The sequence below is a fragment of the Euleptes europaea genome, chromosome 17, assembly GCF_029931775.1.
Source record: "Euleptes europaea isolate rEulEur1 chromosome 17, rEulEur1.hap1, whole genome shotgun sequence".
NCBI lineage: Eukaryota > Metazoa > Chordata > Lepidosauria > Squamata > Sphaerodactylidae > Euleptes > Euleptes europaea.
Window position 1 is genome coordinate 35,467,221 of NC_079328.1, and position 18,008 is coordinate 35,485,228.

Below are 18,008 nucleotides of genomic sequence, written 5' to 3' on the forward strand. Positions count from 1 at the left end.
AAAACCCCATCAGTTGTGACTTGACAGTCTGTTATTTTTTTTCCTTCTTATGTCATCTCTCCAAAGACCTGCTTGAGGTAGCTCTAAAAGTACAATATAATAAAATAGTACAAACTGCATTATTAAAAATCCCAGCCATTAAAACGGTGTAGAAAGGTGTTAACAAACTAACAGAAGACAGCAAACGAAATCAGCAGCAGGCTTCATTTTGTGTGTGTGTGTGTGTGTGTAAAGTGCCGACTTGGTGACCCCTTTTTTGGGGTATTCATGGCAAGAGGCTAACAGAGGTGGTTTGCCAGTGCCTTCCTCTGCACAGCAACCCTGGTACTCCTTGGTGGTCTCCCATCCAAATACTAACCAGGGCTGACCTTGCTTAGCTTCTGAGATCTGACAAGATCAGGCTAGCCTGGGCCATCCAGGGCAGGGCAGGCTTCATTAGATGCTTTTAAATACTTCCCTGTTAATGGTATGTATTCCTCTACAGGTGTACCTAAAGGTTGCCAAAGCTACAAAGATGGCCAGCTGCCATTTCTTTCTTCTGTTCTCTGTGATACTGGTATCGCCTTCTGTTTACGGCGAAGATTTCTCAAGGATTGCAGCCGTCAGCAAAGTTCATAAACGCTTGAAGAGGGAGTGGATCTGGAATAAGATGCACATTTCAGAAGAGAAGAACGAAACACTGCCACATCATGTTGGGAGGGTAAGGACTTGGTAATTCTTTGCAAGGTATCACCAGCCTGGGGGTGGGAGGGAACACTCACTTTTATTTACTTAGCAAACACAACACAACAAGGGCCTGCCACAGCCATTCAAAGCCAGCACTGTTGCCACGAACCTACCAGAAAAGTGTTCTGGGTCATGAGAGATTTAACAAATCCCCGATATCTAGTACTTTCTCCAACAACAAATCTAGCAGTCTAGCACTGGGAGATTAAGGTTGGGAGCCAGCGTGGTGTAGCGGTCAAGAACGGTGGTTTGGAGCAGTGATCTGGAGAACCGGGTTTGATTACCCACACCTCCATATGAGCGGCAGATATAGGGTTGCCAGCTCAAAGTTGGGAAATACCTGGAGATTTCTGGGGTGGATCCTGAGGAGGGCGGGGTTTGAGGAGGGACTTCAATGCCACAGAGTCCAATTGCCGAAGCAGCCATTTTCTCCAGATGAACAGATCTCTATCGGCTGGAGATCAGTTGTAATAGCAGGAGAGCTCCAGCTAGTACCTGGAGGTTGGCAACCCTAGGCGGACGCTAATCAGGTAAACTGGATTTGTTTCCCCACTCCTACACATGAAGCTAGTTGGGTGACCTTGGGCTAGTCACAGCTCTCTTAGGGCTCTCTCAGCCTCACCTACCTCACAAGGGGTCTATTGTGGGGAGGGGCAGGGAAGGTGAGTGTAAGCTGGTTTCATTCTTCCTTAAGTGGTAGAGAAAGTTGGCATACAAAAACCAACTCTTCTTAGTTCACACCCAGCCATATGCACCTAATACAAACATTTCTAGAACATGCTCTCCTCTCGTAGAAAATTAAAAAAGCCAAAGCCTTCTTTTTCTTGGGAACAATTCCAGGAAAAAATGAAGTTGACAGAATTGTCTCTCGTCGGCCGACGGCAACTCCCTTCAGCTGCCTGTCAGTCGACAACGCTGATCCAGAAAGATCTCCTTTGCTTCACCGTGACAGCCTGACGGATCCCAAGTGTTGTACAGGGGAGGACGCTCTACAGCTGCCGCTGTCAAGCAAAGTGTCAGAACCCTCTCAAATGAAGAACAGCATCCGAAAAACTTCGCCTGGGTGTCACAAAGTTCATTGAGGGATTTTGAAACTTACTGACCAGTGGAAAGAAGAAGGAGGAGGAGTTGGCCTATGATGATGGGACCCACAGGTGGTAGGAGAAGGAGAAGAAGAGTTGGTTTTTATATGCGACTTTCTCTGTCACTTAAGGGAGACTCAAACTGGCTTACAATCACCTTCCCTTCCCCTCCCCACAACAGACACCCTGTGGGGTAGGTGAGGCTGAGAGAGTTCTATCAGAGCTGCGACTTGCCCAAGGTCACCCAGCTGGCTTCGTGTGTAGGAGTGGGGAAACAAATCTAGTTCACCAGATTAGCCTCCGCCACTCATGTGGAGGAGTGGGGAATCAAACCCGGTTCTCCAGATCAGATTCCACCGCTTCAAACCACTGCTCTTAACCACTACACCAAGCTGGCTCTCAACACACTTTCATCTGCCGCACTCCTTTACTAATACCAGAGAGAACCTTGGAGGCAGGGTTTAGCGGTGGTTAGGGTATAATACTATGGCCACAGAAACCTGAGTGGAAATCCTTGTTCTGTCTTGAAGCTCACTGGGTAACCTTGAGCCTGGCACCCTCTTTTGACATGACTCACCTCATAGGGTTGTTGTGAGAACAAAATAGGGAAGAGAAGCTGTGTACATTCCCTTTAACTTCTTGGAAGAACAACCAGGGGTGGGGGGAGAAGTGCAAATACAGAGAATAGAAAGTAGTTTCAGACTTTCCATAGTATCTAAACTTATATAATATCATCATAGAGCTGCCAACCTCCAGGTTGGGCCTGGAGATGTCCAAGTATGGTCTTACCATAGATTTGTACAAGGGCAGTATGATAGCAGCAGTTTTGTTCTCTGTTCCTTGTCTAATTATGGCCAGCACGGAATTGGCCTTTTTCACAGCAGCTGCACACTGGGTTGACATCTGCAGGACGGTGCTGCTGCAGTCGTCTGTGGGCTTCCTAGAGGCACCTGGTTGGCCACTGTATGGGCTGACTGCTGGACTTGGTGGGCGTTGGTCTGATCCAGTATGGCCTTTCTTATGTTCTTATGAGATGTCCTAAAATTACATCTGATCTCCAGATGACACAGCAGGTTTTTCGGGAGGAGAGAGGCCTCAGCAAGGTATAATGACATGCAGTTACCCTCCAAGGCAGTTGTTTTTTTTCCAAGAAAAGAGGAAAGCAATTACAAACTACTTCTGCTACTCACGAGCCTTGGAAGCCGTTGCTGGGGTTGTTGTAAGTTGGCTGCAACTTGACGGCATTTCACATGCACAAAGGGCTTCTTAAAGATGCTTATGGAAAGGGAAAAGGGAAAGGTGGACAGTTGCCTGTAACGCAAGTGCAAACAGGGTTGCCAGCCTCCAGGTGGTAGCTGGAGATCTCCTGCTATTACAACTGATCTCCAGGCAACAGAGATCAGTTCACCTGGAGAAAATGGCCGCTTTGGAAGGTGAACTGTATAGCATTATACCCCATTGAAGTCCCTCCCTAGGGTTGCCAACCTCCAGATAATGGAAGAGATCCAAACAGCACTACAAGGTAATGTTAACAAAAGATAAATTTATAGAGTGCAGGTAAGTGCAAGAAGTGAACATATATACAAGAATTAAAGGGAAACACAATCAAAGTTTTTCTATACAATTAGCACAAATGGTCCAGCAAGATATGCAATATAACTAAGGAAATTGTCCATCGGATCACATAAAAACAATATAGCTGCCCATAATAGACTTTCCACCAGTGGAAATTTCTGTCCAAATCCCCACTACAGTAATCGGTCAAGTCCCAAGCAAATCAACATTTACTCCGCATCCTCCAAAGGGCAATTTGGAGATGTAGGCAAGCCAATCTCAGCGCCAACCCACATCGTATTCTGTGTGCCAACCCCCATCATATATACAGTATAGTTCCTTTTCCCTGATGGTCTGGATGTGTGTCAAGGTTCCTTCCACATAGCTTTGTTCCCAAGCCATTCTTCAAAATAATCTTCACAGTTTCCATGCTGGACAGGTAAGGAAAGTCAGACAGATGGCAACCCGGGTCATCTAGAGGTAAACCTTAACAACTTGTAATCTGCCAGTTCCTGTCTGACAGCCTGAAAATGCTAAAGTTTTGTCCACCTTTGACTCACTGGCTCAGATGAAACATAATACAAATCTGAACAATGCGAGGGCCTTCTTCAGGTTATATCTGGTTTCAGAATTCCTCCCCTTTTTGGATACAGCAAACCTGGCTAGACTGATCCATGCTACTGAAACCTTAAGACTAAATTACTGCAAAGTGCTCTATGCAGGGCTGCCCTTGAAGATGGCTCAGAAAGTATAGTTATGTCAAAAAGCAGCAAGCCATTTGTTGATAGGGATCGGTCAGACCAGGCAATATTGAATGAACTGCTGCAGTGGTTACCAATTTCCAGGTCTAGTTCAAGATGCTGGTTGTGAACTTTTCAGCCGTTAATGGCCCACTTACCTGAAAGACCACCACTAGTGTATCAATAGGGTTGTCAAGCTCCCGGTGGTGGCTGGATATCTCCCGCTATTACAACTGATCTCCGAGTGACAGAGATCAGTTCCTCTGGAGAAAGTGGCCGCTTTGGCCATTGCACTCTATGGCATTGAAGTCCCTCCCCTCTCCAAACTCCCGCCCTCCTCAGGCTCCACCCCCAAAATCTCCAGGTATTTCCCAACCTGAAGCCGACAACCCTTACGTATCAAGGTCAGCAATGTCAGAGCAGAGTGGCAGCAATTCACTGGGGTTTCAGGCAGAAGTCTTTCAAATCACCCCCTACCTCTTTAAACTGGAGATGCTGGTGATTGACCCTGGGACCGTCTGCATGCAAAGCAATCCTCTACCCCTTATCCACAGCTCCCCCCACTTGTTCTACTTCCTGCCCTTAAACCTTGCTTATAGGCCAGGGAGAGGCTGTGGCTCAGTGACAGAGCATCTGCTTGGCATGCAGAAGGTCCCAGGTTCAATCCCTGGCATCTCCAGTTAAAGGGACTAGGCAAGTAAGGGATGTGAAAGACCTCTGCCTGAGACCTTGGAGAGCCGCTGCCAGTCTGAGTAGACAATACTGATTATGATGGACCAAGGGTCTGATTTGGTATAAGGCGGCTTCATGAGGTATAATGCAATAGAACCCACGTTCCGGTTATATCTGGCTTCAAAATTCCACCCCTTTTTGGATGCAGCTAACCTGGCTAGAATGATCCATGCTACTAGGTTACGCTGCCAGTCTGAGTAGACAATACTGACTGATGGACCAAGGGTCTGATTTGGTATAAGGCAGCTTCATGAGGTATAATGCAATAGAACCCACCTTCCGGTTACATCTGGCTTCAAAATTCCTCCCCTTTTTGGATTCAGCTAACCTGTCTAGAATGATCCATGCTACTAGGCAAGTAGGTGATGTGAAAGACCTCAGCCTGAGACCCTGGAGAGCTGCTGCCAGTCTGAGTAGACAATACTGACTTTGATGGACCAAGGGTCTGATTCAGTATAAGGCAGCTTCATGTGTTCATAGGTTTTTTAATTATCCTTTTTAGATCATATCAAGCATTCAGAACTCCAATGCTATGTACGTGCTTGAGGGGGATGGTGCCAACAGTATATTCAAAGTGGATGAACATACTGGAGACGTGTCTGCTTATGAGAGGCTGGACCGAGAACAGAAAGCCGAGTATCAGCTGACGGCCCACATTCTCGACCGCACGACCAACAAGTCATTGGAACCACCGTCCAAATTTCGTATTATCGTCCAGGACGTGAATGACAATGCCCCAATATTTGTGCAACGAGTGTTTAATGGATCCTTCTTAGAAATGTCACCCGTAGGTAAGCGCTTGATTATTTGATTTGATTTTATCGCTGGCGGAATTATTATTTTTGCATGAAAAATTAACAAAACATAAATGCACACACAAGTCAAATGCAGCAGAAAAATCATTGTAATTCTCCCTCAGCTGATACTCAGCACTTGCAAAAACCAATTAAAGCCCCAATCCAGCTCTAATCATTCGCAGTTGGTGGCTTTGGATAGGGGTAGTAGTAAAACTGCCCTGACCTGGATAGCCCAGGATAGCCCACTCTTGAGTGATCTCGGAAGGCAAGCAGGGTCAGCCCCAGTTAGTACTTGGATGGGAGACCACCAAGGAATACCAGGGTCACTACGCAGAGTCAGACAATGGCAAACCACCTCTGTGCATCTCCTGCCCTGCAAACCCTACGGGGTCGCTGTAAGTCGGTTGCAACCTGATGGCACTTTATACACAGTAGTACACATTTAGCCAGTTCAGTGGGTTTCGCTGTTATGCACCTGTTCATCCAAGTGTACATTTCTAGCCACATCAATTATATCTTCACTGTATCGCTCCCCCCCAAAATGGAACTTTTCACAAATCTGTGTGTCATCCTTGCGCTGGGGCCATGCTAATCTGCTATTTTACTTCCTCGTATAGCATCTTCAGAAGTGAGCTTGGAACTGGGTCTCTACTCTGATTTGGAAATCCGTAGTCCATTTTAAAGGCAGGCTACTTAACGCTGAGAAAGCATCCAGTGCCTGCTCGATTGGCAGCTCGAGAGAACTGCTGGTCTTGGTGGAATAAAACTGTAGATTTCCAAATTGCACAACTGCCTCTTTGCTAGAGAAGGAAAGTTAATTATTAAGAAGCTTTTTAAACTAGATTGGAACTTATTACTTCAAGATGCCAGACAGAAATGCTCCCCTCTCTGTCTGGGAATCAAATATTTAGCCAAATTCGAATCCATCCTATCTTTGCATGCTGACAATACCTAAATTAAGATGGCCATATATGTTTGCTTCGTACAGCATAGATGAAGGGGGGCTTTGCTGGGATTCCTTCAGAACAATGTTTTTTGTGATTGCTTCTTGTCTATGGTTGATGTGTTATTGCAAACACATCGTTGCCAGGGAGAAATTTCTTGCAAAATGGTTGTTAAAATATTCAGCCGCTTCTGATACTCACAAATTATCCGACTGCTTCTGAGTAGCTTTAGTAAAGCCTGCATGGTTGATGTGGCTAAATTTTTCTTTGCTGTTGTTTTTAACTCTTAAATGTTTTTCTCGGTGTGTGGTTTATGGGGTGTTAAACCTGAATGAAGACTAAAGACATCACCTAGTCTCTGCCCTTCCCCTTGTTCCCAGGGATTGCCAGCTCTGGACTGGCAATCCTAATTCTCTGGGTTGGATCCAACCAGTTTTTTGGTTGATGAAACAAGGAGGAAGGATCCCCTTTGTCCATCAGAAAGGCTGTGTTGGGGATAATGGACAAGAGCCATGCAAGGTAGAGGCTGCAATAAGGAAAAGAATTGAGTAAGATCAGAAAGAAGAGCTGTCAGGATCCAACCCTGTGCCTGCTATGGCACACCCAGTCTTTGGGGGAGGGTGGAGAGATTATCTTGTTTGTATTTTTATTCATTCCTGGGGAGTCCTCCAAGTGTGCGGAAATCCCTGTCTGTGGGCAGGCCCCATTTCACTTCTCTACCATGAGACACTTGGGGGTCTCATGTCTATTAGGAGGACTGATGGAGATATTAATTGTCCTTTCCAGGAACTTCAGTCACCACAGTGACGGCTGTAGATGCTGACGACCCAACTCTTCTTGGCTATGCTGACGTGGACTACAAAGTGATTAAGGGAGAAAACTATTTCAGAATAGATAAGTCAGGTAGGTCTGGCATAGAGTTGCCAAGTCCCTCTTTGCCACTTTCCCTTTAGTCACCAGGGCTAGCAGCCATTGATGGACCTCTCTTCCAAGAAACAGTCTAGCCCCCCCCCCCACAATTGACGTCTCACTGTGTTTTTATTTCTAAAGGAGTCATCCGTACAGCAGTAGCTAATCTGGACCGAGAACAGAAAGCTACCTATGAAATCATGGTGCGAGCCATTGATGGCAAAGGTCTACAGGCTGCAGAGTCGGGCACAGCTACAGTTCGCATCACATTGATTGACATCAATGACAACTCCCCAATTTTTAATCCAAGTAAGGTTTGCAAAGCTTCTCTTCCATGATAAACCCCAGGGATTTGATTTTAATCCGCTACCAGGGATGAGTTGAAGGGCAGGGGAACAAGGCCTTCTCTTCAGCTATCCAAAGACTAGGATTAGCATTTTAAGACTCAATTCAGACATCACACATATCGTTTAATTTCATCAACTATGGTTAGCACAATTGTCTGAATAAAGGCTATGGTTAGTTTGGTCCATCAATCCAGTGTCTGAATTGGGTTCACTAACCATTTAATCTATGGATTTTTGAATTCAGACACCCTTACATGAGGAAATGGAACAGCACATATGTATTGGAAGCTCTCCTTTTGGTTTCTGCTTAATAGTGACAGTAAGATGAGGTTACATACAAGTCCTAAAACAAGCACGAGACATATTGGAAGGTCGACTTTGTTGCTTTTCTGCTTGCCCTGAGCATCACAAATTGTTTTCTACCCTTAACCTTATGTGAGTTTTTTTCTTTCAGACCAGTCAGTGACATCATAGCAGTTCGCCCAATCAAGCAGATTTGCAACCATTTGTACCCCTACCTCTTCACCACAATGTCCACGGCTCCCTACCAACTATTTCCTCCATAGATTTCCCCCCTAGGAGTAATATCTTATGCGCTAAATGTAATTTGTAACAAGCAATCCACTTGATATTATTTTACGATTCTGTTTGTACAGATTCTTACAGCCGAGCTTTTCTTCTTCTGTTTTGCAGCAACGTACCATTTTCAAGTACTTGAAAATATCACCTTAAATGGTGAAGTGGGTAAACTGAAAGTTGAAGACATCGATGAGCCACAGAACAGGAACACGAAGTACAGTTTTGTTGGCGGAAGCTACCACGACACTTTCCTGATCATTCCAAAGCCATATACAAATGAAGGAATAATTAAACCTAAGAAGGTACTGTATGCTTCACTGTATGAAAAAGTACTGACCAATAGCTAGGCTTCTGGAACCTATGTAGCCAGTACACATGAACACATGAAGCTGCCTTATACTGAATCAGACCCTTGGTTCATCCAAGTCAGTATTGTCTACTCAGACCGGCAGTAGCTCTCCAGGGCCTCAGGCAGAGGTCTTTCACATCACCTACCTGCCTAGTCCCTTTAACTGGAGATGCCAGGGATTGAACCGGGGACCTTCTGCGTGCCAAGCAGAGGCTCTACAAACTGAGCCACAGCCCCTCCCCAGTAATGGGGCTGGGGCTCAGTTGCAGAACTCTAGAACGGTGAAGGTCCCAAGTTCTGTCCCCAGCATCTGCAGTTAAAAGGATCAGGCAGGAAGTGACGCAAAAGGCCTCTGCTGGAAACCCTGGAAAGCCACTGCTGGTCAGAGTAGACAATGCGGACCTGAGTAGACTAATGGTCTGACTTTGTATAAGGCAGATTCATGTAATATTGGAGAGAGCCAGCGTGGTGTAGTGGTTAAGAGCAGTGGATTCTGATCTGGAGAACCGGGGTTGATTCCTTGCTCCTCCACATGAATGGTGGGGGCTAATCTGGTGAACTGGATTTGTTTCCCCACTCCTACACACAAAGCCAGCTGGGTGACCTTGGGCAAGTTACAGCTCTGTTAGAACGCTCTCAGCCTCACCTACCTCACAGGGGAAGGGAAGATGATTGTAAGCCGGTTTGAGTCTCCCTTAAGTGGTAGAGAAAGTCGGCATATATAAACCAACTCTTCTTCTTCTTCCCTTCTCCTCAGCAACATAGTCATCAATTCCTTTCCCTGGGGCACAATCAATAGAGCAGCAATGGACACTAGGAACAGTCACACTGCTAATTGCTCACTTACCAATATTCCCAGGGGAGCAATGGAAGCTGGGAAGGTCCATTAAGAAGATCATTGGACAGCGGGGCCAGCCTATGGCCTTGGCAGCTTAAAGACAGCATCCACTTCTGACACTTTGCAGGCCAATAGGGTGCCAAGACTATTATGGTGGACCAGGACAGAGGCAATATGGTCAGATCCTCACTCAGTAGGGTTTCCAGGTCCCTCTTTGCTACCGGTGGGAGGTTTCTAGGACAGAGCCTGAAAAGGGAGGGGTTTACCTGTATTCTGGAGATCGCATATTACAAATGGGAAGTCGATTGATACGTTTTGGATATTTGTTTTGGGTTTTTGTTTATTGATGTGGATATAATCCAATGGATTCATTTATGAGTGTTGACATAGGATTGGTTCGGTTGTAATGTATTAGGTGGCACTATATACACCTCTCTGTAACTTGATATCACACTTTGAATTTTGAAAAGCTGGGCAAATCTCTGCTGTTACTTTATTCAATACACGTTACAGCAGGCTGACTATTTGAATTGCCATAACCTGGTATGTGGAGGTTGGCAACCCTATCACTCAGCCTTGAAGCTGACTAGGTGACCTTTGGCCCATCACACTTATTCATCCTAACCTGCCTCTCAGAGTTGCGGTCAGGATAAAATGTACGATGCTCTGAGCTCTTTGGAAGAAAGGTGGGATCCATCTACTTTTCAGGGCTATTGTGAGGATAAAGCAGAAGGAGAGAATTATACACAACGTCAAGTTGTAGCCGACTTCAGGCAAACCCATTGGGTTTTCAAGGCAAGAGACATTCACAGGTGATTTGCCATTGCCTGCCTCTTTGTAGCAACCCTAGACTTCTTTGGTGGTCTCCCACCCAAGTACTAACCAAAGCCAACTCTGCTTCTTAGACCTAACAAGATCAGGCTAGTTTGGGCTGTCCAGGTCAGGGCATCCATAAATATAGGTGGAACCAAAATACTCTAATAAAAACTGACCACCAACAACGGTTTATTGTTTAGAGCGCAGTGCAACGTTCATGCCTCTGTATTCGTTTTGTAATTAAAATGCTTGTCTTTTCATTCAGCCCTTGGACTTTGAAAAAATACCCAAGTACGAGTTTCGTGTGGAAGCAACCGACGGTGATATCCCCTACTTGAATTCCAAGACAAAGGGGTCCAAGAGTATAGCAGCAGTGACCATCATAGTTATTGATGTTGACGAGCCCCCCGTCTTTGAAAAATCTTCATACATGTTTGAAGTGCTGGAAGACAGAGATATCAAGGTGCCTATCGGTCATGTTTCTGCAACCGATCCTGATGGAGCAAAACGAGAAATAAGGTAATGGAACATGGTTTGTGTTTAGAGGATCTTCACAGTTTCTTTTGGCACAATCAATGTGGTGTGGGACGAGGGTTGCCAGCTCCATTTTGTGAAATACCTGGAGATTTTGGGAGTGGAGCCTGAGGAGAGCAGGGTTTGGGGAGGGAAGAGACTTCAATGGGGTATAAGGTCATAGAGTCCAATGGCCAGCCATTTTCTCCAGGGGAACTGATCTCTGTCACCTGGAGATCAGATGTAATAGCAGGAGATCTCCAGCCACCACCTGGAGGCTGGCAACCCTAGCGGTGACTCAGAATGGCTTTAGGTGAGACAAGGAGGGAATGCATAACCAGCAAACTTCTTCAAAATACCCCGCCCTCAGCCTCAATTCCATACCCTTGAGAAACCGAGGAACATGATAAAAAATAGCCAGAAAATGGCCTCCATAGTGACACTCTAGGAATTTCCCCATGTCTCTATGGTCTTTGCCATACAGGTTTGGAGAGATTCCTAGACTGCCATCCAGAAGTGACATCACATTTCCCCCACACTCCCCTTCCCCAGCTTCCACTTTCAAAATTTCCCAGCGTTTGCCAATGCAGTGCTGGCAACCCTATTTAAAATGTATATCTGATAGAATGTAATTCCTTAAATTAATAGCCTTTTAAAAAAAGGATTAGAGAGAGCATGTATGTATAGAACTATAATTTCCAATCCATTTTTGCTATCCCCCTAAGAACACATACTGACGGTTCTTATGCACTATTGGTCACATTTTTAACCTGCTATTGTTCCAAAGACCTCAAAGCGACATTCTTGGTTCTCCCTGCCTCCATTTAATCCTCACAACAACCCTGTGAGGTAAGTTAGGCTGAGAGAGTGAGTGACTGGCCCAAGGCCACCCAGCACGCTTCCATGTTGGACTGGGATCTGAACCTGGGTTTCCCTAGTTCTGTTCCAGCTCTCTAACTGCTACACCACACTGGAATATTATTATTACCACAGTATAACTGATAATTTGTGAAAGGTTGGTATGAAAAGTCGTTCATATTTTTTAAAAGCTTGTTTATTAACCCTTCTGAGCAGAAATACATCTCGAACCCACCTGTTAACCTACAGTGGGCCCAGATCAATTGATCAAAATCCTATTCAAATGACACCTTTTTAATAACACACACAGGTATCGTGTCCTAAGATCCAAATATTTCAAAATATCCAACACTGGGTATATTTTTGCCGAGAAGCCTCTGGACCGAGAAGAACACTCCTGGCATAATATAACAGTGGCAGCCAATGAAATGGAGAATGGGAGTGAGTATTTATTTGCATCGTCTAGGGATTTGGAAACCGTGCCACCGACTTCTTTCTTTAGCCCTTGCTGCCTTGCCCCTTCACACCAATCCTCAGGTGCCCTTCAGACATTGCAGCGGAGCCAAGCCAGTTGTTTTTCCACTGGCTCGTTCCACAGCACTCCCCAGCGGTGGAACGAGGGCTTGGCCCATGGGTAGGGTTGCCCGCTCCGAGTTGGAAAATTCCTGGGGATTTGGGGGCAGAGCCAGGGGAGGGTGGGGTTTGGGGAGAAGAGAGAGCCCAGTTGGGTATAATTATATAGGGTCCACCCGCCAAAGCAGCCATTTTCTCACGCTGGACTGATCTCTGTAGACTGGCGATCAGTGGTAAGTCCAGGAGATCTCCAGGCCCCAGCTGGAGTTTGACCACCTTCCAGAGCAGCTGTCCTAGGTACAGCCCGGGGGCTTTTCCACATTCTCGTTTTCCTCACTTGTAAGTTCCTGTTTCTTCAGGGACTGATCTGCTCCGCACAAATCAATTTGATATTTACACTGGTTTATGTCCGACTTAAAAACCTGCAGTTTCGATCTGCCGGGAAATATACCAGGCGTAAACTGGTGTAATATTGAATCAATCACTAGAGGGAGCAAAACACATGTGGAGCATAAACACCCCCCAAAAGAAACAGGAACTTAAAAGTGAGGAAAATTAGAATGTGGAAAAGCCCCAGGAGAGGGCACAGCTGCTACTTCATTGGGAGGAGCTCCAGAGGTGCCATAGGACAGTAAGACTGACTACCTGTAGGCATGTGCAAGCCAGAAGGGAGTACAGAAAACAGCACAAATCACTGACAAGCCTTACCAGGTCCTGTGGCTCCATCGGCAGGAGCTTTTCTGCAGCATGCAGTGTGTGCCTGGCACGTTACACCTACATCTCGCGCAATGCGCCTACGTCACTTCCAGGTTTACTCGGAAGCGACGCAGATGCTCTATCAATCTCTGTCGAAACTCTAAGGTTTCCATAGAGTTTCTGCAGAGGTTGCTAGAGCATCCAGTAACCCCAGAAGTGACGCGGATGCTCTAGCAACCTCTGCAGGAACTCTATGGAAACCTTAGAGTTTCGACAGAGATGGATAGAGCATCTGTGTCGCTTCCGGAAGTGACATAGGCGCGTCGTGCGGGCGCACGTGCACGAGTTGTGCACTGCCCCTCAGCTGGTTGGCAGGCAGCCTGGTGGACTGGCGGGATTTTACCTGCCACCACTGGGCACTTGGCAACCCTAAGCATCAGGCCTCCCAAATCAAAGTGGGACTAACCCAGCTATCCATGGATACTGTTCACAAAACCTGCCCCATTCTCAGAAATATCCAGTTATACTACTGGCATGGCTGTAAGATTTAAAGGCCTGGCATCAGATGCGTGGGGACAGTTGGGGAATTATTGGTGTGTTCAGGATTTACACTCTTGGTCGCACTGAAATGATTTTGAGGGCCCTTAAATGTGGCAACAGCACTGTGAAAGGCATCCATGGAAAACAAGTCTTTGCGACCTGTTTTGCTTTCTTTTCATTGCAGGAATATTAACCCAGTTAGAAACACATGTTCAAGTTTACATCAAAGTTCTCGACAGAAATGACAATGCGCCAGAATTCGCAGAACCATATCAACCGGGAGTCTGTGAGAACGCTGCACCAGGAAAGGTAGTATCTCTGAGACGAGTGTCTACTCAAGTTTAGCTTCAGCCAGGTAAACCAACAGCTCCATCTTGTCCAGGCACCCACGTTTCTACAGATCTCCTACAGATTTTCTACAGAACTGACACCCTGATTGTTAATGGTATATGATTAAACAAAAGCAAGCCTGGCAGTTTCTGTAAAACACACGTTTGTTCTGTTAGCAAAGTTCTAACTTACATCCTTGAAAAGTTAATGTATGAAGAGGGGAGAGGACTTCAGTGTTTGGAGAGGGGAGAGTTTTCAATGCCATAGAGTCCAATTGCTAAAGCTGTCATTTTCTCCAGGGGCACTGATCTCTGTCACCTGGAGATCAGTTGTAATAAGGGGGAGATCTCCAGCCACCACCTGAAGGTTGGCAACCCTATCCAGGGTCTTGCTACTCAAGAAACATCTCAGAGGGCTATACTGAAGATCTTGGCTTGTGCCTTTATTGCCCCAAATTGAGGATGCTGACATTTTTTTAATCCATCTAGGTGATTATCAGAATTTCTGCCGTGGATAAGGATGAAATGTTGCCTGGCACAAAATTCACATATTCGTTAACCTCCGAAGAGAGCAACTTCACTCTGATTGACAATCAAGGTATGTTCCTGTGGATATTTGAGGACTGCAACGCACCTAATGGACTTTCATTGCATGAGTTGGACTCTTAACACATGAATGGTGAAATTGACAAGCATATGAATGGTGAAATTAATTAGCACATGTTGGTTTAATATATGTGGTTGTATTTACAATGCAGAGTCTATAGTATATTTTTTTATTATTGTTTAAGAGAATTTTGGCCATTGGGGCTGCAATTTTGGGTACTGGTAATCCTACCCGGCAACCACTGTCTCAGTTTAACGAGATGCCATTGCCTTCTTCAGATAACACAGCGAACATCACTGTCAAGTACGGAGAGTTTAATCTGGAACTGGTCAAAACCCATTACTTGCCTATCGTCATCTCCGACAACGGCACACCCAAGCAAAGCAGCACGAACACCCTGACCATCCAGGTGTGTAAGTGCGACGAGGCGGGCGAGTTCACGTTTTGTGCAGAAGCCGAGAAACAAGTGGGCGTCAGCATCCATGCTCTGGTGGCCATCTTTGTCTGCATCATCACGATATTTGGTAACTATTTACATTTCTGTGCTCTCCAAATGCAACACCGCTGGGACAGTCAGGAGGAACAAGAATCCCTTGGGGGAGTAAAGCATAGATTAAATAGAAATGGTAGAAACGGTGAATGCAGTCTTTATAAATTTGAGACTGAGTAGTGTATTAGTGAATAGCTTGGCTAGGGTAGTGGATATACCAAAAATGGATTTAGAAAAGATTATGATTAAATGACTCTTTGTAAGAGAAGAATGTGTGTGTGTGTGAAGTGCCGTCAAGTCGCAGCCAACTTATGGTGACCCCCTTTTTGGGGTGGTTTTATGGCAAGAGACTAACAGAGGTGGTTTGCCAGTGCCTTCCTCTGCACAGCAACCCTGGACTTCCTTGGTGGTCTCCCATCCAAATACTAACCAGGGCTGACCCTGCTTAGCTTCTGAGATCTGGCGAGATCAGGCTAGCCTGGGCCATCCAGGTCAGGGCAAGAGAAGAATAGACAAGGTTTAAACGAACCCCCTGAAAGATTGATTATACTATATGTAAGAGAATGAATGAGATTGTAATGTGGGTTTGTTTTTTGATGTTAAATTCCTAATAAAATATTTTTTTAAAGAGGCCATTGGGGGCAAGCAACAAAGACAGCTATGTGGGTGTGTGGGTGAGTGCGTGGGTGGGTGGGTTGGTAGGAATGGTATAGTATAGCCCTGATCTCATCAGATCTCAGACGCTAAGCAGGGTTGGAACTTGGATGAGTAACTGCCAAGGAAGATTGTTTTAATATATATTTTTATTATAAAGATTTTAGGATACAGAAGAGAAAAGTGGAATAGGAAAGGGGATCATTTAATATAAAATTGTCTCATCCAAGCCGTAACCAAAAATAATATTAACAGACATAGATTATGAAATTATCAAAATCGCCAAGGTAGATTTTGCAGAGGAACATAAGAAGATAAGAAAAGCCGTGCTGGATCAGACCAAGGTCCATCAAGTCCAGCAGTCTGTTCACACAGTGGCCAGCCAGGGGCCTCTAGGAAGCCCCCAAACAAGACGGCTGCAGCAGCACCATCCTGCCTGTGTTCCACAGCACCCAATATAATAGGCATGCTCCTCTGATCCTGGAGAGAATAGGTGTGCATCATGACTAGTATTCATTTTGCCTAGTAGACATTGATAGCCTTATCCTCTATGAACATGTCCCCCCTCTTAAAACTTTCCAAGTTCGCAGCCACCACCACATCCTGGGGCAGGGAGTTCCGCAATTTAAGGCAATGGCAAACCACCTCTGCTTAATCACTTGCCTTGAAAACCCTATGCGGTTGCCATAATTCATATGTCTCTGTGTGTGTAAAGTGCCATCAAGTTGCAGCCAACTTATGGAGACCCCAGCAAGGGGCTTTCAATGCAAGTGAGAAGCGGAGGTGGTTTGCCATTGCCATCCTCTGCAGTCTTCTTGGGTGGTCTCCCATCCAATTACCGACCTGCCTAGCTTCCGAGATCTAACGAGATCAGGCTATACCATGCCGCCTTCCCTCCCATATATGTATATGTAAATGTATGTTATAGGAATGCCAGATCTAGGTTGGGAAATAACTGAAGATTTGGGGATTGATCCTGAGGATGGCAGGGTTTGTGGAGGGGAGAGACCTCAGCAGGGCCTAATGCCATAGAGTCCACCCGCCAAAGCAGCCATTTTCTCCAGGACAGACTGATCTGAAGATCAATTGTAATTTTAGGAGAGCTTGACAACCCTGGTGTGTGTGTTTACAAAGAAAGTGAGAGAGGCCAGTAGGGTGGATTCTTTTCCCATTTTAGTTCTGCCCTCCGTGCTCCTACCTATAGACATGAGGTGGGTGGCAGCTAGAGACAGGACATTTTCAGTGGTGGCACCTTGCTTTTGGATCCTTTCCCCCTTAAGGCTTGCCTTGCTGTCTCTTAGGTGGCAGATCAAAACATTTCTTTTCACTTGATTCTTCCTTAAGTGGTAGAGAAAGTCGGCATATAAAACCAACTCTTCTTCTTCCTTCTTCTTCTTGCATTCACAACTTTTCCTTTTTTATCCTACATAGCTAGATTGGGTTATATTCTCTAGGTTTGTTTTGGCTTCTCTGTTTTTATATTTGATCTTTGGCAATGTTTCCTTGCATCTCTTTTGTCTCCAGTCATTATGCTGCTAATAGCCCTGAGAAGGAGGCACAAGAAAGATCTGAACGTCCTCCGAAAGAACGTGGCAGAGATCCATGAACAACTGGTGGCCTATGACGAAGAAGGCGGTGGGGAAATGGACACCACCAGTTATGATGTTTCGATCCTCAATTCGGTCCGCCGGAGTGGTATGACATCGCCACGGATGACTCAGGAGTCCAGACCCTGTGTCTACTCTCAGGTCCAAAAGCCACCCAGACATGGACTTTCTGGCACTGGAGAAATGGCCATTATGATTGAAATGAAAAAAGATGAAGCCGACAATGACGGGGATTTGCTTCCATATGACACTCTTCACATCTTCGGCTACGAAGGGGCAGAGTCCATTGCAGAATCTCTAAGCTCTTTGGGATCAGGCTCCTCTGACTCGGATATTGACTACGACTTCCTGAACGACTGGGGTCCAAGATTTAAGATGCTGGCAGAGCTTTACGGGTTGGAAGCCAATGAAGATTTTACATATTGAGTCAGATTGATGGCAGATTTTTCTAAGCATAAGCCACGGACAACAGAATTGAGAGACTGCAAAACTTATAAGGCAGCAACTACCATGTTTTCATGCATTTTCAGACCAGGTTTATGTGACCAGGATTGAAGAAACTGAAATGAAATCCCATTGCATGCTGGGAGAAGAAAGCTTTACCTGGAAACATATTTAATTTTTTTAAAGCAAGAAGCATCTTTCTTCTTGTCCTATAATGTAAGAGGTTAGGTTTCTCCTGGTGTTCCCTGATTTATGAATATTCCAGGAGGTTTTATTGTCAGTCA

The 18,008-nt window shown here is 45.5% G+C and overlaps 1 protein-coding gene and 1 pseudogene across 1 annotated transcript; one reads left to right on the top strand and one right to left on the bottom strand.

Moving 5' to 3' along the window:
• Positions 1-514: 514 nt before the first annotated feature.
• Positions 515-17,714, top strand: CDH5 (cadherin 5). Its single transcript, XM_056862776.1, has 11 exons — positions 515-700; positions 5,337-5,625; positions 7,362-7,478; positions 7,626-7,793; positions 8,525-8,712; positions 10,679-10,932; positions 12,095-12,225; positions 13,778-13,902; positions 14,412-14,520; positions 14,808-15,053; positions 17,198-17,714. The coding sequence occupies exons 1-11, from the start codon at positions 515-517 to the stop codon at positions 17,704-17,706; spliced, it is 2,322 nt and encodes a 773-aa protein (XP_056718754.1). The 3' UTR covers positions 17,707-17,714.
• Positions 6,170-6,269, bottom strand: LOC130489239 (U6 spliceosomal RNA; annotated as a pseudogene).
• Positions 17,715-18,008: the final 294 nt, after the last annotated feature.

Excerpts from the sequence above, each read along its gene's own strand:
- CDH5 (XM_056862776.1), top strand. The coding sequence starts at position 515 with ATGGCCAGCTGCCATTTCTTTCTTCTGTTCTCTGTGATACTGGTATCG. Across the intron at positions 7,479-7,625 it reads TTTCAGAATAGATAAGTCAG|GAGTCATCCGTACAGCAGTA; the intron begins GTAGGTCTGGCA and ends TTATTTCTAAAG. Across the intron at positions 7,794-8,524 it reads CTCCCCAATTTTTAATCCAA|CAACGTACCATTTTCAAGTA; the intron begins GTAAGGTTTGCA and ends TCTGTTTTGCAG.